At 39.3% G+C, this 22,296-nt stretch overlaps 2 protein-coding genes across 3 annotated transcripts in view; both read left to right on the forward strand.

Annotated features, from left to right (window-relative positions):
* DMXL1 (Dmx like 1) overlaps positions 1-7,191 on the forward strand; it is a 129,760-nt gene extending 122,569 nt beyond the window's left edge. For both annotated transcript variants that reach the window (XM_061189539.1, XM_061189540.1), the window contains 3 exons: positions 4,561-4,613; positions 5,864-6,081; positions 6,706-7,191. In XM_061189539.1, coding sequence (XP_061045522.1) covers positions 4,561-4,613; positions 5,864-6,081; positions 6,706-6,927 — 493 coding nt within the window. In that variant the 3' untranslated portion in view covers positions 6,928-7,191. The remainder of the gene's footprint in view (positions 1-4,560; positions 4,614-5,863; positions 6,082-6,705) is intronic.
* A 10,540-nt stretch (positions 7,192-17,731) lies between these two features.
* The window catches only part of TNFAIP8 (TNF alpha induced protein 8), a 121,496-nt gene continuing 116,931 nt past the window's right edge, over positions 17,732-22,296 (forward strand). Inside the window, exon 1 of the mRNA XM_061188073.1 lies at positions 17,732-17,820. Within this exon, the coding sequence (XP_061044056.1) occupies position 17,820 (1 nt within the window). The 5' untranslated portion in view covers positions 17,732-17,819. The remainder of the gene's footprint in view (positions 17,821-22,296) is intronic.

Below are 22,296 nucleotides of genomic sequence, written 5' to 3' on the forward strand. Positions count from 1 at the left end.
AGAATGGAGTAGAAGCTGCTCCCTTTTGTAGTAGGAATAAGTTTTGTTTGTACTCAAGAAAATTCGGTGTGTCCTGCTATTTATGTATGCGAGTTGAACTGTTAGATTAGAAAATCAGTGAATACAAAAAGTAGTTTCCGTATTCAGACTTCATATAGTATTCCTTGTAATTACATGTTAATCTAAAGTTACTTAGTTTGGGAAGCTATTAGTTTTTTAAATTTTTGTCTAAAAATTAATCATACATAAATATATTGGTTACTTGTATTTGATGCTTTATAAATTTAAGAACTTTCTGTGTGAGCAAGGTTCAAGTGAGCTATAATGAGACATACTGCTTTTTTTAATTGAAGTATACTTGATTTACAACATTATATCAGTTACAGGTATACAGCATGGTGATTCAGTATTTTTGCAGATTATACTTCATTATAGGTTATTACAAGATAATTGTTATAATTCCCTATGCTATACAGTATATCCTTGTTGCTTATCTATTTTATATATAGTAGTTTGTATCTATGAATTCCATATTCCTAATATGTCACTCGCCCGTCCTCCCCTCTTTGGTAACCACAAGTTTTCTATATCTGTGAGTCTGTTTCTGTTTTGTATATACAGTCATTTGTATTTGTTTTTAGATCCCACATGTAAGTTATATCATATAGTATTTGTCTTTTTCTGTCTTATTTATTTCACTTAGCATAATATTCTCTAGGTCCATCTACATTGCTGCAAATGGCAGTATTTCATTCTTTTTTATGGCTGAGTAATATTTTACTCTGTGTGTGTGTGTGTGTGTGTGTGTGAGAGACATCTTCTTAATCCAGTCATCTGTTGATGGGCACCTGGGTTGCTTCCATGTCTTGGCTATTGTAAATAGTGCTGCTGTGAACATTTGGATGCATGTATCTTTTCAAATTAGTATTTTCATTTTTTCCAGATATGTACCCAGGAGTAGAATTGCTGGATCATATGGTAGTTCTATTTTTAGTTTTTTGAGGAACCTCCATACTGTTTTCCACAGTGGTTGCACCAATTTACATTTCCACCAACAGTGTACAAAGGTTCCATTTTCTCTACACCATCTCTAGCATTTATTGTTTGTAGATTTTTTGATGATGGCCATTCTGACTAGTGTGAGGTGATAACTCATTTTTGTTTTGATTTGCATTTCTCTAATAATGAGTGATGTTGAGAATCTTTTCATGTGCCTGTTGGGCATCTGTATGTCTTCCTTGGGAAATTGTCTATTCAGATCTTCTGCCCATTTTTTTATTGAGTTTTTTTTTTTTATATTGAGTTGTATGAACTGTATATATATTTTAGGTTTTAACCCCTTGTCAGTCATATCATTTGCAAATATTTTCTCCCATTCAGTAGGTTGTCTTTTCGTTTTGTTGATGATTTCCTTTGCTGTGCAAAAAGCTTTATGTTTAATTAGGTCCCATTTGTTTATTTCTGCTTTTATTTCTTTTGCCTTAGGAGACTGATCTAAGAAAATACTGCTGCAATTTATGTCATAGAGGGTATTGCCTATGTTCTCTTCTAGGAGGTTTATGGTTTTCCATTCTTACATTTAGGTCTTTAAACCATTTTGAGTTTATTTTTGTATATGGTGAACAGGAATGTTCTGATCTCATTATTTTATACGTGGCTGTCCAGTTTTTCCACCACCACTTGTTGAAGAGACTGTCTTTTCTCCATTGTATATTCTTGCCATCTTTGTCATAGATTAATTGACCATAAATGCTTGGGTTTATTTCTGGGGTCTCTGTTCTGTTCCATTGATCTATGTGTCTGTTCTTGTGGCAGTACCACACTGTTTTGATTACTGTAGCTATGTAGTATAGTCTGAAGTCAGGGAGTGTGATTCTTCCAGCTCTATTCTTCTTTCTCAACATTGCTTTGGCAATTCAGGGTCTTTTGTGATTCCGTGTGAATTTTAGGATGATTTTGTTCTAGTTCTGTGAAAAATGCCATGGGTATTTTGATGGCGATCGCATTAAATCTGTAGATTGCTTTGAGTAGTGTGGCCAATTTAACAATATTAATCTTCCAATCCGAGAGCACAAGATATCTTTCCATTTCTTTGTATTATCTTCGGTTTCCTTCATCAGTGTTTTATATTTCAGAGTATAGGTCTTTCACCTCCTTGGTTAAGTTTATCCCTAGGTATTTATTCTTGTTGATGTGATCTTAAACATGTTGTGTTTTACTTTCTTTTTCTCATATTTCATTATTAGTGTATAAAAATGCAGATTTTTAAAAAATTAATCTTGTATCCTGCAACCTTGCTGAATTCATTTATTCTGAATTTGGGGGGTGAAGACTTTAGGGTTTTCTATCTAAAGTATCATGTCATCTGCAAATAGTGACAGTTTTACTTTTTCCCTTCCAATTTTTTTTTTTTTTTAATTTTAAAAAAATATTTATTTATTTACTTTGGCTTCACCGGGTTTTAGTTGCGGCATGTGGACTTCTTAGTTGTGTCATGCAGACTTCTTAGTTGTGACATGCGGGATCTTTAGTTGTGGCACGTGGACTTATTATTTGTGGCATGCAGACACTTAGTTGCGGCATGCGGACTCTTAGTTGCGGCATGCGGACTCTTAGTTGTGGCATGCATGCGATATCTAGTTCCCTGAGCAGAGATCAAACCCAGGTCCCCTGCATTGGGAACATGGAGTCTTACCCACTGGACCAACAGGGAAGTCCCCTTCTCTTCCAATTTAGATACCTTTTATTTCTTTTTCGTGTCTGATTGCTGTGGCTAGGACTTCCAGTACCATGTTAAATAAAGTGGAGAGAGTGGACATCCTTGTCTTGTTTCTGAATTTAGTGGGCAGGCTTTCAGCTTTTCACTGTTGAATATGATGTTGGCTGTGGATTTAAATGGCCTTTATTATGTTGAGGAATGTTCTCTCTATACACACTTTGATGAAAGTTTTTATCATGAATGGACATCTCAGTAGACAGTTTTTCTGCATCTTTTGAGATGATCATGTGATTTTTATCTTTTGTTAATGTGATGTATTACTTTTATTGATTTGCAAATGTTGAACTATCCTTGTGACCCTGGAATAAATCCAACTTGATCATGGTGTATGATGCTTTTTATGTATTGTTGGGTTTGGTTTGCCGATAAATTTTGTTGAGGATTTTTGTATCTGTAGTTATCAAAGATATTGGCCTGTAATTTTCTTTTTTTGTAGTGTCTTTGTCTGGTTTTGGTATCAGGGTAATGGTGGCCTTGTAGAATGAATTTAGGAGTGTTCCCTCCTCTTCAGTTTTTTGGAATGGTTTAAGAAGGATAAGTGTTTGTTCTTCTTCATATGTTTGGTAGAATTCCCCTGTCTGGTCCTGGACTTTTGTTTCCTGACAGTTGGGTTTTTTTTTTTTTTTTTTTTCCCTTACAGATTCATTTTCGCTTCTAGTGATCAGTCTGTTCAAACTTTCTGTTTCTTCTTGACTCATTCTTGGCAGGCTGTATGTTTCTAGAAACTTGTCCATTTCTTCTAGGTTGTCCAATTTGTTGGCATATAACTGTTAATAGTATTATAATTCTTTGTATCTCTTTGGTGTCGGTTGTTATTTCTCCTCTTTCATTTCTTATTTTGTTTATTTGAGTCTTCTCTCTTCTTCTTGATGTGCTGGATAAAGGTTTGTCAGTTTTGTTTTCTTTTCAAAAAATCAGCTCTTGCTTTCATTGATTGTTTTTGTTGTTTTTTTTAATCTCTATTTTGTTTATTTCCTCTCTGATCTTAATTATTTTCTTCCTTCTGCTGACTTTTGGCTTTGTTCTTTTTCTAATTCTTCTAGGTGGTAAGTGGTAGGTTGTGTTGTTTATTTGAGAAGGCCTGTATTGCTATGAACTTCTCTCTTAGAATTGCTTTTGCTGCATCCCATAGATTTTGGGATGTTGTGTTTCCATTTACATTTGTCTCAAGGTCCTTTTTGATTTCCTCTTTGATTTTGTCATTGACCCTTTGGTTTTTTAGTAGCATGTTGTTTAGTCTCCATGTGTTTGGGTTTTTTCTTTCCATTTTTCCTTCTGGAGTTAATTTTTAGCTTCATACTATTGTGGTCAGAAAAACATGCTTGATACAATTTCTATCCTCTTAAATTTGTTGAGGCTTGTTTTGTGACCTAGTATGTAATATATTCTGGAGAACATTCCATGTGTGCTTGAAAAGAATGTGCATTCTGCTGTTTTGGGGTGTAATAATCTGTACATATCATTTAAGTTCAGCTGGTCTATTGTGTCACTTAACTCCACTATTACCTTACTTTCTCTCTGGATGATCTGTTCATTGATGTTAGGGGGTGTTAAAATCCCCTACTATTACTGTATTATTGTCTATTTCTCTCTTTATGTCTATTAGTATTTGCTTTATATATTTAGGTGCTCCTGTATTGGGTGCGTATATGTTAACAAGTGTAATATGCTTTCTGTATTGATACCTTTATCATTATATAATGTGAGACATACTTATTTTTATTCTGTTTTTAACTTCTTATGTCATTCAATAAGTAATCTTTTTTTTTTTTTTTTTCCAGAAACATATGTTTGTGGGACACTCTTGTAGCACCTGCCAATAGTTTAGTCCATGGTAAGTTTTGAAAGCATTTTATGAATCACAAATTCATAAAGTAAAAGTGATTTTTTTTTTTTAATGGGAATTATTTATTTATTTATGGCTGTGTTGGGTCTTCGTTTCTGTGTGAGGGCTTTCTCTAGTTGCGGCAAGTGGGGGCCACTCTTCATCGCAGTGCGCGGGCCTCTCACTATCGCGGCCTCTCTTGTTGCGGAGCACAGGCTCCAGACGCGCAGGCTCAGTAATTGTGGCTCACGGGCCTAGTTGCTCCGCGGCATGTGGGATCTTCCCAGACCAGGGCTCGAACCTGTGTCCCCTGCATTGGCAGGCAGATTCTCAACCACTGCGCCACCAGGGAAGCCCTATTTAGATTCTTACAAGAATAATAACAATATTGTATTGAGTACTTAGTATATACCAGGTACTGTACATGCTTTAAATATATTAATTAGTTTCATCCTCACACATACCTATTAGGCAGGTGGTACTATCTCCTCTTTTACAAGTGATGAAACTGAGACTTAGGTTAAACAATTCACCTATGGTATACATTTAAATCCAGACAAAATCCAGCATCTTGGGAATACACCTATAATGACTTTTAATTTAAGGAAATTAATAAGGATTTACTACTTCTGTCAACTATGTCATTTCTGGGTTAGTTTCAGTTGATGGATTTTCTTGTCCTTATGGGTGCTTTCTGCTTCTTTGCATGCCTGGTAATTTTTTATTAGATGCCAAGCATTGTGAATTTTTCCTTGTTAGGTGCTGATTATTTTTGTATTGTGTAAATATTTTTGAGCTCTGCTCTGGGACTAAGTTACTTGGAAACAGTTAGATTTGGGGGGGGGTGCTGTGTTAAAAGCCGTATTTGATACAGGGCTAATTTTGCCCCCATATTGAGGCAGTACCCTTCTCAGTACTCTATACAATGCCTTGTGAATTATGAGGGTTTTTTCCCAGTATGGCTGGTGGAAATAGGAACCCAGATCAACTTGGGTTCCCCTTTCTTATGCCACGGCCAGAAAATACTCTATAGGCAATAAGCTGGGGCAGTTATGTGGGTCACCCAGTTTGCTTCCCATTTTGCAGAGATCATTCTTCATTGCTTAGTGACCGGTGTTTCAAACCATTGTTTCCTGTATATCATTTGAATATTTTAATTGTTTTAGGCAGGATGGCAAATCTAATCTGTCATTCTACCTTGGCCAAAAGCCAGAAGTCTGTTTCTTATACTATTAAATAGTTTTTACTTTTTTTTCCAGCTTTTACTTGTCATGATAGCGGAGCCACTGTTTTAGCATATGCTCCAAAACATCAGCTACTAATATCAGGTGGCAGAAAAGGCTATACATGTGCTTTTGACCTTTGGCAACGACAGCAGAGGCAGCTTTTCCAGAGCCATGATTCTCCTGTTAAAGCCATTGCTATTGATCCAACTGAAGAGTACTTTGTTACAGGATCTGCTGAAGGCAACATAAAGGTAAATACAGTAATGCCACAATATCTATTACATTATGAAAAGAAATCTTTAGAAACCTTAGATCTTTAATCATATTGATGACACCAGTCTCTTTAAATAATGGAAATATTAATTCCTTTGTAGTCAACAAGGTTAATTGCTATTTAATAAATCTTCTAATGAATGAAATAAAATAATATATACCTTGAAAAATGCCTGTTTTTCAGTTGTTTTCAAATATGCTTAACTAATGCATGTGAAAGAACTGGATTTTCCATGGATATGAACATATTTCAGACATTAGAATTAGTCTTGACTCCATGTTCAGAGTTACTGAATTCAGTTTCAGGGGCTGTGAGATATACTGACATTTTCCCTTATCCCAAATTTCTCCCCATTTTGTCATTCATAGTATCAGCATCCAACAACTCAGTGCCTGATTCAAGAATTCTGATGTACCTGGATAAGCTCTGCCTGTAACAGTCCTTCTCAAACTCCACTGTGTTTCAAACTTAGAAGTTTGAATGTTAAGCAGCTTGTTAAAAATGTTAAGCACCTTGTTAAAAATGCATCCCACTCCAGTAATACTGTTGCTAGGTCCTATCCCAAAAATACCTATTTTTATTTTGTTGTTATACATTTCAGATTTGGAGTCTCTCTACCTTTAGTCTTCTCCACACTTTTATCAATGAACATGCTCGGCAATCCATTTTCAGAAATATTGGAACTGGAGTGATGCAAATTGAGACAGGGCCTGCAAATCACATTTTTTCATGTGGAGCTGATGGAACAATGAAAATGAGAATACTGCCGGACCAGTTTAGCCCATTAAATGAAGTGCTGAAAAATGTGAAATTTATGCTGTAACATTTTAACAGTAAGATGTATAATTTATTACCTATTCCATGAAGTGGCCAACACATATGATGTACAGTGATCACTCTCTATGCCACAAATAAGCTAATGCTTTCTTGTTTTCATATTTATTTTATGGAGCTTTGCCCTTGATGCACTGATGCCTTAAAAATTAATAAGGTCATTCAAAATTAGACTACATTGCCTAAAGTAGAATGTATAAGTAATGCTGTAATAATACATATTTATAGTATAGTGAGTATATCATAGTGTTAAAGGAGTTTTGTTTTCTTGTTGTTGATAAATTCTTCTGCAGACATCTCTGCATGAATTTGTTTTACAGTAAAAATACCCTTTATGTAAAGGCAGTTGCACATCAGTCATCACTTAATTCACTACAGTCTCACTGCCTTTTTCAAACTTACACATCTCACACTCCTCTCTTAATTAATGATAGATTGATATTTGGGTAAGAATCAAAAAATAATGAACATCTCCATTAACACTGTCTTTCGGACTTTATTTTAGTAACAGGTGAGCCAAATGCCTCGTTATGTAAAGTTTTCATCAGTTTCCCCTCTGGAGCCCAAGTTGTGTGTGTGTGGTCGTGTATATATATGTAATGTATCTTACACATCTTATTTGAACTTTGTATGTGTGTGTGTGTATATATATATATGTGTATATATATGTGTGTGTATATATATATATATATATATATATATATATATATATGAAAACTATAAGTCTTTTCATTTGTTTTCGTGCCATAACAACTACTGCCACCAGAATAACAACTTTTTCTGCAACTGTTTTTTTCACCCTTTTTTTTTTTTAATTTTTGAATTCCCATCCTAATTTTCAAATAAATTTCAGGAAAACTTCCAAATTATTATTTTAAAGATTACATTGAGTCAGATAAGACTTAGCAGGCAATAATGATTCTGTGTTGGCATATATGAGATACTTAAGCTTATAAATTTGTCAAAGGATTTTTAGGCACCATACATTTTACTTAAATTTTATTTTATTTCTTATTTTTTAGGTGCTTTTAGTCTCAAAGTTCTGAAAACCTTATAGCAGTGTTTTTAGAAACAAATGTGAAAACAGTCAAATTAAATAGATAGTATTTACAAATGTAAAATACCTGCCAGATCTACCATTAAAAGATAATAAACTAAGCCTTATATTTTATTATTTTTTGCCAAAATATATTATTTTATTATAAAATATGACCAAAATATTAAAAATGCACAATGCTTTTAACTTAAATGTGCTAACCCTATTTCTGTCTGTTTTGTGCTATACCTTTTCTGATTCAGAATTATAGAAAACTTGATAATACTTGATTTTAACCAAGAAGACTGGAGGCAGATGGGACTAAGTGTTTAAGGGACAATTATATACTATTTAGCTTAAATATATTTTGTTAATAGGAATATTAATAGAACATTTTTATGTAACAAAATATGGGAAGCTATTATCTTGGAAGCTAAAGAGTCAAATGAAGCAAAGAAATGAAGGGCTGGTAAAATGAATTTTGTAATATCCTCAGGATACTTTTAAAAGTATATTGTTAAAAGATTTTGTAAATTGTATTCATAATTTTAAATGTGTTGAGCAAGTTGCAGTGAAGACACTTATTATGTAGAGAGTTTATGTGCACATAATAACCTGTACCTATAAATTGTGCAATAACAATGTGTGACTATTTTGCCATGGAGAAATCTGTGACAACATTGCAAACAATACTATTGTTTGATGTAGTTAATATTAAGTTATTCCTCAGTAATTTCTTCATGAATCAAGATTCAAAAGGCTTTAAACACTTTCAGTGAGATAGAAAATGTATTATTATGCTTACTAGGAAAAAGACATTGTGGATGAAGAATTAAGCATTTTAATTGAGGGTTTATATGAATAATAAATTATGTAAGCCCATATGTATTTACATCCAGAGTCATAATATTTTAAATAAACAATCATGCAGTAACTATTTTTAGCATGCTATTGTTTTAAGTAGTATTTATGCCACTTTAGTTGACTTGAGTGTATGTGACATTTTAAACTGGAGAACTTCTGTATTTGTATTTGGTTAATGTAGGAAGAATTGCATAATTTTCCCAGATACCCTGTTCTTCCTTTTCTATGGTCTTTAACTTAATGAATAAGCATTATTCAAAAAAGGTGAGAATAAAAGTAGTTGGAATGTATGTCTAAGTATAAAATGATATACATATATGTAAAATTTCATCCACACTAATGAAGTGGATACACCAAAATACATTTTTTAAATTGTGTGCTTTCTGAGAATGAGGCTTTGTAATGATGGAAGAATTCACAACATTGTGAGTCTCATTTTCTAAAATGTAGGATTTTTCTCATGTAGAATCACGGGACAGTCAATTCCATCCTCCTTTCTTGCTCTCTCTGTCTTGCCCCAATTCATTTCTTCTCTTTAAAAAATTTTTAAAAAACTGTTGCGGAATTTCTCAAAATGGTCTCAACAATTGGAACAAAATACAGAAATATACCTACTTAAAGAAAATCCTTGTATACCCTTAGAGTGGTGATGATCTTTTCATAACAGTGTTGGAAACCCAGAGAGACATATTTACTAAACAAAGAGTTTAAATGTCATATTGCAAGAGACCACAGTCAAAAGAACAGGTAGACGAGAAGAAATATGTGTATAGGAATAGGAAAAATGTTAACGTCCCTAATACAAAGAGAATTTTAAAATGATAAGTAATGGAGAAATCACACAATTCACAGAACAGGACATGGAAAAGTCAGCAAGCACAAAGTATGTTCGTCCTCACTAATAGTTAAAGGAATGCTTTAAAAAAAAAAAATGTGTTACCACTGTTCATCCATCAAATTAATATAAAGTCAAAACACAGTGACATCAGTTTGGTGAAGATGCAAGGAAGTGGGCACAGTGAAACATTGCTGGCAGAACTAAACTGCTACAAAGTTACCTAGATACATACTAAAATTGAAAAACATACTTTCACTGAGCAATCTTGAGAGATTATCCTTTAAGATAAAAACACCTATGCATAAAAATATATGTATACGGATGTTTATTGAGACATCTGGTGGAGCAAGAAAACTGGAAATCTAAATGTTAATTAGTGGGTAAATTGTGGCATAAATTTTGGTACATCCATACAATGGAATATTCTCTCAATGGTAAAAGAACGTTAGATTTGTATCTGTTCATCTGAAAAGAGGTTGGTGAGATAAAATTTCGAAGTAAAAGGTGTTATATCCCATATTGTTTCAGGTTTTTTCAATCTATAGTTTTAGTATATATGTAGGAACATAGAAATATGTATGGAAGAATACATACAAAGCAAAACTTTAACATGGGAGAAGGGAAGAAGGAGGTAATACTTTTCTAAACTCCTTTAAACCCCACTTGGTAACATGATACCAGAAATGGTTGTGTATGTGTTGGTGAAGAAAAGCCGTATTTTCATACCAAAATGGACTTAACGACTTTGGCAACTGCTTTACTTAAGTAGAAAGGTTAAGATGTTACCCTTCAGGGTACTTGGAAAAAGTTGAACATAGATTAGTTAAATGTACCTGTCAGCCTTAGAAATGTGTATGGCTTTTGCTACAGTTATTTTCAAAGCTAAATCTGTTTTGAGTTTTTTATGACTTTTCTTCTCCTTCTGCTTACTTGGTTGTCTCCTGTATCTCTGTGGCCTGTAAGGGAGCTAACACAGAGTTGCAGTGTGACATTATTTCACAAGTCTCCTTGGAACAAGAAAAATGTCGTAATGTTCTCCCACTGCAAATACAGATAGGTGATAGAAACAATTTGGTGGTACAACCCATTTCTTTCCACAGTGAAAATGCCTTACTCCTGTATGCCCTTTGTAACAGAATCTAAGCAGTGCAGTGTATCAGCCCAGGATATGTGTTTTAAAAGTTTTAAAATCTATTCCTCCCACATGCAAAACACTCACTCCCCCAAAAAACTCCAATGTTTTCATCCTATTACTGCATCAGGGTTAGGCTTTTGAACCCCAGGGTCCTGATGTCTAAATCAGGTTCAGGTGTATATGTGGCTCCTTAAATGAGGTTCCTTAAGTATAGTACTCAGTTTAAAGATCCATGAACTAATGAGGCAAGTGATGTGCCTCCCACATGTGACACGTAACAGTGGTGAGACAGAGAGGGGATAGCTATCTCCCATTCTAAAAGAGGAAAAGTAAGTCACATGGTAGGTCCTGGTGCAGAGGGATTCTGGAATTTAGCTGGGTACATGTCATCAGTTCCTTGAGTACTCCTGTTCCCTGCAAGTAATTCTCTACAGCTCTTGGCTCCACCTTCTGGGCTGCTTTTTTCTACCCTTAAGTTATTCTTTTTCCATAAAAATGGCCCAGCGTTTTTAACGGTAGTTTTCTCAGCCTGTTTTCCTGGATAGAGAAGTTTGAGCGTTCAAAGACCTCTTTACATTTTGTACTGTCCTGTCCCCTATGGTTCAATCTAGTAAAATTGCTTTTTAAAACGTTGTGGGTTTCTAAAAAAAAAAAAAAGTTGTGGGTTTCTTGTATATTAAATTATAAGCCACTCATTAGACAAAAGCCACACCCATATTTTATTTCTCTACCTTGGGCCCCCTGTGAGGTGGTATGGTGCTGTGGTATACCACCTTAAGATTCTTAGAAATCTTAGTGTCTCACAAAGACGGTATACACGGTGCACCCAAAAATCTTTCTGAGATCTTAACAAAAGGACTTAACAACCATAACCTTGGCTGTGTCTTTATTCTGAGACCATTTGCAATCCACCACAATATTGAATAAATTTTTTAAAACTCCATGTGGCCATTTGTATGTAGAGGGAGACAGATGAACAGACTCATGTACACACACACAGAGGGGAAGCACAGGTACGTGGAAATAACTAGCACACCAACTCTTTACTCTGAAGGTTGATAATGAGAGGGAAAGAAGTGAGGCTATTGAAAGAGGACAGTGTGGAAGTCAGAACCCACTAGGGGAGGGTGCTGTGCTTCGAGTATTCCAGGACTAAGGTGGGAGCCTTTTTTGTTTAAAATCAAGTAATGCCTTGCCAACGTGGGCTAGCATTTCATGGGTGTAAGTATAGAAGAGAACTCTATTGATAGAGCCAGGAATTTAGACCCATATGTGTAGAAAAAGCCTTTCAGAGTAGAATTATGCAGCTAAGGACAAAACAAAAATAGACTTTGTAGTATTGGGGATAGGCTCAAGTAAGATTTGAGATGGTCAAAAAGGAGAAAACAGTTCAGGTGAGGAAGAACCCACATAGATGAGGAATCCAGTGGTGCAATCACAGAAAAATAAGGGTTCTGGGTAGGGGCATCACTATATTTTCTATGGAAGAATGGCTTAAGTGGTGAAAACCTGGAAATATGCAGAGAACTTGGTTTCATGTAGAGGGTGGCTGATCGAACTGGCTAAGACTGGATGAAGTTACCTTTAATGCAGGCAACAGTTCTAGCAAACTTTCTTAGGAAGAGGTGTATTTTAGTAACTTATCATAGGTAAGTAATTCTGAATAAAAAAGTGAAAAATGCTCTATGATGAAGGTATAATCACTAATGGTGTATAATAGTTAGGAGTAGGGGTTGAGGTATATGGAAGTAATAGGAAAAGATCACTGACCCCCAAATCTTGATTTTTCTATCCCCGAGTTTCTAGTTTGCATGACATTGAACAATTCTCCTACCCTACCTGGTATGCACCTTGACTTCTGTTAGGAAAAATGTACTCTTTACCATACCCATATTGTTACTCTAAGAACAAGATTACATGTTATGATAAAGCTCTGAAAAGAAATGGGACTGGGAAGAGAGTTGAAGCAGTAGACAATCAGATAGTGACCTTAGGGGATGGTGAAGTTATAGCCATGTTTTGAATCAGGCATGTTCATTGATATAGTCCCATGAAAATGTAGTTAAAGCACAAAGGCCATGTAGATATTTCTGTGGGCTGTGTTTAAGGTGCACATCCTTGCTTCAGTGATTTTAGCGCCAGAAAATGTTAGACCGTATCTTTCTTCTCTCTCCATGATGCCTGGAGTGCCCTTCTGCCTGGCAAGCTTGAGTTCATCCTTTTCGACTTGGTTGGATGGAACCTCCTTTGTGAAATCCTCTCCATTCCCCCAAGGAATGTGAGTCACTTCCATTCTCCTCCCAGAGTATTTATGCATAGATTTTTATTGTACATTTCACAGTGCCATGTAGTTATTTCCTTACACTCAAAAAGAGGAGGCTGACACTGAGTAAGCAGAGAAGAGGCTTGAAGCAAAAGAAGAGTACAAGAGGAAGCTGGGTCAGAAGATTTTTTTGACTTTAAGCTGTCTGATGTTAGTTCCTATACCTTCGACTGGGCAGAAGTAAAAATAGAAGGTAGGCACAGAGGTATTTTTGGCATGCAGCTCTCGTTACAGCTCTCTCCACTTCATGTGATTTATAGGGTTTGGGAGTTTTTTGGGGGGTGGGGTTTGGTCTGAAAGGATTCAATTAATCCAGAGACAGCTGCAATTATTTTAAAATATAATTAGCCATTGAATAATGGATTAGTTATTAGGAGCTTCCTAGATTCTATATGTTTTTTACAACTCTGAACTGGAAGTACGCAAGTGCTAGTTTGAAAATGAAATGATCCAAGTATCTTTTGGCCCAAGTAAGATAGGAAAGGAAATTATCTTATTAATTTCTAAATATTATCACTGTGTAGTAAGGTGGAATCCAATATCTTTATTAGAGAGAAGAAAGACTGGTGGTTCTTTGATGACAATGATGCAAGTTGCCTGGGATTGTAGAGGCCCCTTACCAGGCCTCCTAAAGTAAGTGCTGAGGCAATGCCCACTCTGAGTCGTTTCAGCTATCAGCTCCCGTAGTCACTCAGGTCTAGATGGCCCTAGTAAAGAGGGTTGCGGTGAGAGAAGGTGGTAGGATTCATGGAGATTTTTAAATTTTATCATTTTAACATTTTAGCATATTTTAATATTTTGTGGGGGAAGCATAGAAATTGAGAGGTCCAAGATAGAAAAGAAGGGATATTCAACAGAATGTGGCCCCTGTAGGTAGAAGGGAGGGCTCCTTGGGCACCCAGAGAACTGGTGGATGGGTTTACTCTGATCCACTGGGATGAGAGAAAGGAAGTCAATGTGACTGTTGATGTAGATGGCATTTTTGGTAGCTGGGGTAGGAAGTAGAGAAAATTCTCTATTGATGATCTATATATTTCCTTTGGGGCTTCCCTGGTGGCGCAGTCGTTAAGAATCCACCTGCCAATGCAGGGGACATGGGTTCGAGCGCTGGTCCGGGAAGATCCCACATGCCATGGAGCAACTAAGCCCGTGTGCCACAACTACTGAAGCCCACGTGCCACAACTACTGAAGCCCGTGCACCTAGAGCCCGTGGCTCTGCAACAAGAGAAGCCACCGCAATGAGAAGCCCACGCACCACAACGAAGAGTAGTCCCCGCTCACCGCAACTAGAGAAAGCCTGCGCACAGCAACGAAGACCCAACACAGCCATAAATAAATTAATTAATAAATAATTTTTTTAAAAAAGTTCACTCTGTATTTTCTTTGAAACAGGAGGTGAGATTATATATCAAGAGCAGGAGGGGTTAGGGGTGCAAAAGATGTCCTGAGGAAAGGGATAAAGATGGAACACACTTCTCCTTTCCATCCATGATGCCGGAGAAAATCCTCATGAATCTGCAGAGCATCAGGTTTTACATTTTTTGGTTCTTCTTAAGTAGAGCTTATGAATAATGTGGATGGCTAAAAATATTTGCCAGGTAGTAGAAGGAAAGGACAATGTAGTAAAGCAATAGGACACACTAGCAGTGAGTGACTGAGGTATTGGCTCTTGGGGTTAGGCTGTGTAGGAAAGGAAGCCAACTGGGAGAAATGCAAGTCTGCATGAGGTAAAAAAAAAAGAGTGTGAGGACCAAGGATGAGAGGCTGCAGTAGGGGTGTAGAATGATGGAGATAAAGATGAAAGAATCTTTATCTATAAAGGTAGAAGTGTCTCGGGATTGCTGCTCCAGGGTGCAGCTTGAGACAAGGGAGACTGAAATGAAGCAATGGTGAAAGTTACTGGGGTTGAGGTTACAGACACCATGACATCCTGGCTGACTCCCCCAGCAATCACACAGATGGGGCTCCTATCTCACACAGTAGAAGAAGCCAAGTTTCATTAAGGCTTTGTGCTTTGTCCAAAGTATCCAGCTTACACAGAGCAGATCCATTATTAGAACTCTCAGTTCGTTGTGACAAATATCACTGCCCATGGGCTTTCAGGGATTGTTTCTAATGATTTTGAGGAGTAGGGGAGGCCTGGGAGTGTACAAACCTTTTTAATCCTAAAAGGACCTGCCTTTATCACTCCCTGCACTGGGTGGCACCACCAAAGACTGAGCCTGGCAATCCAGAAACCCTATAAATCGACCTAGATTACTCTCTTTCCCTTAACCCTCACATCCCATTAGTCTCCAGGGCCTGTGTTAAGTCTTGAATCCATCTTCTTTCCATCCACTTAGTTCAAGCATTCAGCGTCTGTAGTTATTTCCTATTACTGCCACAACAAATTTACAGCAATTTAGGGGTTTAAAACAACATACATTTATTATTTTACAGTTCTACAGGTCAGAAGTCCAGTATGGGTCTCACCAGGATAAACTCAAAGTGTCAGTAGAGCTGAGTTCCTTTCTGGAGGCTCCAAGGGAGGATCCATTTCCTTATGGTGGTAGAACTGAGATTCCCATTTTGTTGTTGTTGACTGAGGTCCATTCCCAGCTTCTAGAGACCACCCACCCTCCTTGGCTCCTGACCCAGGTCAAGCCCTTCTCATGCTTTGAATCTCTTTGACTCATTCTTCCACTTTAGGGGAAGCATATGATTAGATTAGATCCACCCAAATAATCCAGGATAATCTCCCCATCTCATTGTCTTTAACCTTAATCACACCTGCCAAGTCCCTTTTGCCATGTAAGGTAACATATTCACAGGTTCTGGGGATTCTGGTGTGGACATCTTTCCTGGAGTTCTTATTCTGCCTACCACTGTATCCCAACCTGACTTATTTCAATAACTCCATAAGCGAAATTTCCTGGCTCTGGTATTCTCTATGCTGTTTTCAGATTAACCTTTCTAGAACATTTGACATGTCTCCCATGCTTAAAATCCTTCTGACTTTCTCCGAACCAAGGGTCAAATTAATGTTCTTCAGCTCCTATTGGAAGAAAGCGCTTAGATTTGGTCCTTTTCTATTGTTTTAGCTTCATTCCAATCTCCACTTCTTCCCTAACCCTTCTGAATGCTTGAAAAATGTTTACTGTGCCCTTTCTCCACCTATAGGTGCTGTGAAGCTCCCATTTCTTCTTCCAAATTGAGCTTAGACATCACCTCCTTCAGAAAAATCTTCCTGACACTCCCCTCCCCATAGCTATAACCCCAGGACAGTGTCTTAAACATCTCTGAATGTTTAAGAGATGTTTACGTCTTCTGTATACATCTTCTGTATATTCCTATTTTGGGCATTAAACCCAAATGTGTTGTGATTTTAGTCTATTTCACCTATCAAGTGTTTACTTTCCTGTGTCCCAACCATGCTCTGCCACTTCCTAAATGTGTAACTTTGGGTAGGGTATTTTACTTCACTATGCCTCCCTTTCCCTTTGTAAAACTTAAGGTAGCTACAGGATCTACATTTATAAGTTGTTGTGAGGATTACAAGTGACCTGCATATGTTAAGTTTTGCTAGTATTATTCATATTCCCAGCCCTCTGCACAGAACTACCATATAGTAGGTGCTTAATGGAGGACGGATTCATCACACTCCTACGAAGGTCCAGCACCTTCGCCCTTGAGAATGGCTACCCCGGGTCAGGGCTCTTCACCAGAAGGAAGGCCCAGATTCGGTCCCATTCCAGTGAATAGCCAGCCTTCGGCTCCGTGGGCAGGGGCAGTCATTGAAGTCCACGGGGGATGCCTCAGACCAGACTGGCTTCCCGGGAGCCAATGAGCCTTTTAACTTTGAGAGGGAGCCCTGCACCCCCCGCGAACGGAAACTAGGAATCGCTAGAGCGTCAGGTATCGCCAGGTAGACTTGAGGCCAGTAGAGGCTGAAACACACACACACACACAGTTAAGAGCAGGCGGGATTTAGGGGCTTATATGGAAAATGATGATGATGATGATAACGGCAACAGATAACAGATGATAAAATTCATGAGTACTTGTTAGGTGCCAGGCATGAGCTCACCTAACCGACTCAACTCACTACGAGGTTGGTATCTCATTTTCACAGGTGAAGAAACTGAGAGACCCGAAAGGTAACGTCTTCCTTGCATGTCTCCCAAGCCTGTCCTGGCTCCTCGCGCCCAAAAATCTTGCCTTGCAGCTCCCAGGTCGCTGTCCAGCTCTCCTCCGCGTTTTCCGGAGCCCTGGCCACTCCTGACCCCCAACGCCAGGCCCAGTCTGCCCAGTCACGGCCGCCGGAGTTCTCCTCCCCTCCCCGCCTTGGCCCGCTAGATCCTCCTCCTAGCCCCGCCGCTCCTCCTCTACCTTGCCTCCCCGGCTGCTCCGCTCCTCCTCCTCCGCACGCTCCGCCCCCGACCTCCCGGCTCCTCCTCCTTGACCGGCTCCGCCCCCAGCCCCCTAACTCCACCTTCAGCCCCGCCCCCGGCTCCTCCTCCTACCCCCGCCCCTCGTTTCTTTTGCCTTGCCCCTGGCTCCCTTTCTCCCGCCGTCTCTGGCCCGCGCTCTGCTCGTGAGTCAGCGGGAGCCCGCGAGCGTTCAAGCGCCTAGGCAGCTAGCTCCGCGCCGTCAGATCGCCCAGCTCGCCTCTTGGCGTCCCGGCGCCACCGGGCCCCCTCTTCCGAGTAAGTGCCTCCCGGGAGCGCCGGTCCCGCACACACCCTCGCAGGGCTTCCCCGGCTGCTGGGCTGAGGGCTGCTCCTGGGGGCGCGCTTTCAGCTCACCGAGAGTCTCTGGAGTGGGTGGGAGTGGGTGTGAGTGCGTGTGAGCGAGTGTGTGTGTATGCGTGTGTGTGCAGACGCGCACAGCTCCGAAAACTCCCCAGGGTTTTACCCAGTTCCTGCAGCGCAGAGACAACCTGAGACCTCCAGCTCGGGGCCCTTACCGACTTGGGCTGACCCCTTAACTTCCATCTCCTTCCCTGAGCCCCATCCCTATTCCTTGCTTCCTTCTGCAGACGCGGCCCCCACTACGTGTCACGCCCTCCTGGTAACAACTCCTGCTGTCGAAAGGACTGGCCCGGTTATCAGGATGCCCCAGATTGCAGACCGAGATGCTAGCCTGAGATTGTAATCCAACCCTGCATTGTAAAATGGGCAGGGACTAGAGTTTTGCCTTGAGATCGTTCGGTGGAGACTTCCTTTGAGGAAGAAAGTTTGTGTGTGTGTTTGTGTGTGTGTGTGTGTGTGTGTCCGTCCGTGTCTTTGCGCGCCCTCTTGACTCTCAGCCTTCAAAACCTGATGCAAGAACACTTGATGAGCGCCCTCGGACCCAGGGCGGCTGATAGGCACGTTCAAGACCACGCTGACCAACCGGGCTTGGGCGCCTAAAAGATGTTTATTGATTCAGTGACACCCTATTGCTAAAGCCAACTGATAAAACACAGCCCTAGGTAGGAAGAAGCCCTAGGTACCCTGAGAGAATCATGGGAGGAGGGAGACAGTAGTTGAGTGCTCAGTGTTGAAACAAAGAAATCCTGGAGTTACTTAAGACTGATAATTCCATCCTTCCATAAATTATTTTTATTGGGGGTCAATACTATCTCAATGTAGGGTGTATTTCTGCCCTAAAAAACAGATTTAATTGATAGCAGTACAGTACTTTAATCCATCAATAAAATGATTCCCTGGTTGCTGAGGTCCCATCCAATTATAATAGTCTCTGAATTCTTCTGTATCTCAGTTTATTCTTGCTATGTTCTTGCTGTGAAAGTAGAGATACCCATAAAATTTCCCCACCTTCTTGATAAGAATTCATTTAGGAGATGCTGGTAGGGAAATGACCTGTTGAGTAGAAATTATTCATTGAGGCATAAGGAAAACAAAACTATGTGGTTAAAGGAAATAACCAGAACAGAGCAGGCTTTAAGTTGCCATTGTGAATGTTAGAGCTGATATGAAAGTTAGAGCTGATAAATCACTTTAAGTGCCGCTTATCACAGCAGATATTTTTATCCTGGTTTGAATCCTGTGTTACACAAAAGTGTTTCCACAGTGTTTTAACTAAGGAAACATTATGCTTTGAAATGTAAACATATGACTCCATCTGTCTTTAAGGAAAGAAATAATTATCACACTTAATTAAACACCTGGAAACAATTATTGCCACCTTCTAATTAGATCTGTCATGGGGAGTTAAGTCAGCAAGTTATTGTTAATACTCTATCTAGCTGGTAACACAATTGGCTTTTTCGTAGAGTTTTGGGGCGGGGGATGCCAATTCCCCTTCATATATGTTACTTGTCTCTGCCACTTCTTGCTCAGCTTTTGAGTTTTTAACCTGTAATTTGAGTAAATAAAGTTTAGGGAAGTGGACTACCATCTACCTCCCTGTAAAATATGAATACCTTAGATATTGAATGTTTGGTATTAAGGTCTTTGCATTAACAGATATAGGTCTTCTAAGCCATTATATCCATCTAGATTATCTGCTAATTTAAGAATCGTTAATAAGTTATTGAATATAAGAAAGTTCCCCCCAAAATGTAGTGATCCTGCACAGATGCTCCTTTAAAATTTTTTCTTTAAGAGAGACTTGAATCTGTAGTGCCTTTTGTTCTAATGTGTTTAAATTCAATGAGAAAAGGGGTGGCATGAGCTGGAAAATCTGCTTATCTTTGTTGCCTCTTAATTTTCTGTTTCTGACTATATTGCTGCATATAGTCTTCATCTGTGTTGTGAGTGTTGCAGACAGGCTGTTCTGGGAGTCCAACAGAACGGCAGAAACTGAGGGTGAGCATGCACACTGCAAGTGCCAGGAACAGACTATTTTATGAGGACTGTTCTCTGCAATTTTTTATTCTGTTGAAATTGGAGGAAAGGGTGTGTGGAGAGCAATGATTGCATCCGAACAGTACTCATTAGGAAATGCTGTTTGGGGGAGGAGGGGATTTCTAGGTGGTTTATGACTTGGGGAACTTCAGGTAGCTGATCCTTGAAGCTGAGGCTGCCACAGTGCCGGGTACTCGCAAGACCTCATAGTTAATTGATTCAATTAATCCTTGTCTGCTTGGATCAGCCCCTTGGAATGAACACATTTCCTTCTTGGAGATTTCTTTCGTCCTCAATCAGAATTGAGCTTTGCTTCCACACCATGCAGAAGAGTCCATTCTCCACCCCCTCCATTCTTGCCTGGTACAAATTGAGGGGTTGACCATGGGATGACCTCCAGGAGGCAGGGGAGGGTGGGTGATGACAAATAAAGGCCACCTGTTTTCTCACGGAGGGAGAAGGGAGCGTTAGTGCAACCCCAGTACCATGGGCACTGACTCGGGCACTGGGGACATGCATAGGGGCCAACCTGTACAAAAATGGGACAGTTTTCCTCAGTTTGGCATTCACAGAGATAATCAGCTCTGCTGCAGAGTTTAAGAGAAGGCACCGTGTGGTGCCAGATTAACTTTTATCACCTCAACTCTCCTCCACGTTGCCCACATCCTGCATTTAATACCAAATGCACAGAGTAAGCATTCAACAAACACCGAAAAGGAGCTTTTAACACCCCAACCTTCATGTTTCCCTGTGAGAAGCAGTTTACTTCCTGCTCCCCCATCTCTGGTTTTGATGACTTTGGCCCTGGGGTCTGAGCCAACTGCAGTTTCTAGACTTTTGTACATCAGTGGGGCTTCCCAGTAGCTAAAAACAGATGGTTCATTGAGGGTAAAAAAAAAAAAAAATCAGTGAACCTTGTTGCAAAATGTAAAGGAGGTCAAGTAGTAACCAGTGAACATCAGTTTGCATTCTACATTTTGGCCTTAAGAAGAGGAAGTGAGCTACAAGTAGGAGGTAGATAATTCTAGAATGTGAGAGGCACCATTTGGCCCATGAGTCTTAGACTACAACTGTGGCCATTATACAAGTTTGGAGGCGCATCCCCTCTGTCCAGCTTGCAGGGGCACCATTCATTCACGCAGCGGGCATTTATTGAGCTTCCACCGTGTACGTGGCACTGTGCAACCCTCTCATGTTTGCACCGAGGCCTGGGATCCAAGAGGACTGGTGACTTGCACAAAAATGTTTGCTGGTAAGAACGAATCCCTGAAGATAAATTGATAATGGCAAAGATGGGTTCAGAATTCTTCTGAGTTTCACAAAGGAAAGTAATGGCAATTCCTTAGAACAGTAGATGAACCATTTTCAAAATATTTTTTATTTCTCAATAATAAGAAGTTGAAATAAGCGTCTTTCATCTGATGTCTGTTTCAAATCACCAGTGGTATAATTGCAATAAACCTGATTCCATAAGATTTGGTTTTCTTGGCCTTGCATGTCAAGCATGGAAGTTACCTGAGAAATTTGTTTTAAAATGTCACATGCTCCAAAATAATCAAATAACATCCACCCATCCTTTTAGGGATAGGTTGCTTTTTCTCTAGAAGCAAGTGTTTATGGTTCAGAACCAAGGTAGCAAAGATTCAGAGCCAGCTGCAAAGCTGGATGGGCGTCAGCAAGTTTGTTTTACCAGGATTGTGGAGGTTTTTTTGGCCGCCCACGCGGCTTGTGGGATCTTAGTTCCCCAACCAGGGATGGAACCCGGGCCCTCGGCTGTGAAAGCTCGGAGTCCTAACCACTGGACTGCCAGGGAATTCCCGGATTGTGCTTTTTTATATAGAACAAGAGGGGTGATTGACCAACATGATGATATTTCACTCAAGGTGACCAGGGGCTAGACATGCAGCCACCTTCCCTGCCAGAAAGAAACAAAAAATGAGTGGGAGGTCACAGGAATGGGCCTCCCCTGGAACAACGCAAGCTGACCTATAAGCACATTGGGGTTTGTTTCTTTAATAACAGAGAATGGAATTAAGTCCAGAATTCCACTTGTTGTCATTTCCTTAAACATTGGGAATGAAGATGACTTTTAGTTTAGTCAAAAAGTGGTTGGGTCACGTGACACTGTTGGACTCAACTGTTCATATCTCAGCCACCACTAGCTGTGTGACTTGGGATAAGCTACTTCAGCTCTCTGAGCCTATTGCTTTACCTAAAAAGTGGGGTAGTATTTCTATCATAGGATTGTTGTGTGGATTAAGGCAGGATATTCCTTTCCTGGTGTCCAATGTGCAGAAGCAAGTGGTCTACTTTGTTGGATTGGCCAAATTG

This window comes from Eubalaena glacialis, chromosome 4, assembly GCF_028564815.1.
Source record: "Eubalaena glacialis isolate mEubGla1 chromosome 4, mEubGla1.1.hap2.+ XY, whole genome shotgun sequence".
Taxonomy (NCBI): domain Eukaryota; kingdom Metazoa; phylum Chordata; class Mammalia; order Artiodactyla; family Balaenidae; genus Eubalaena; species Eubalaena glacialis.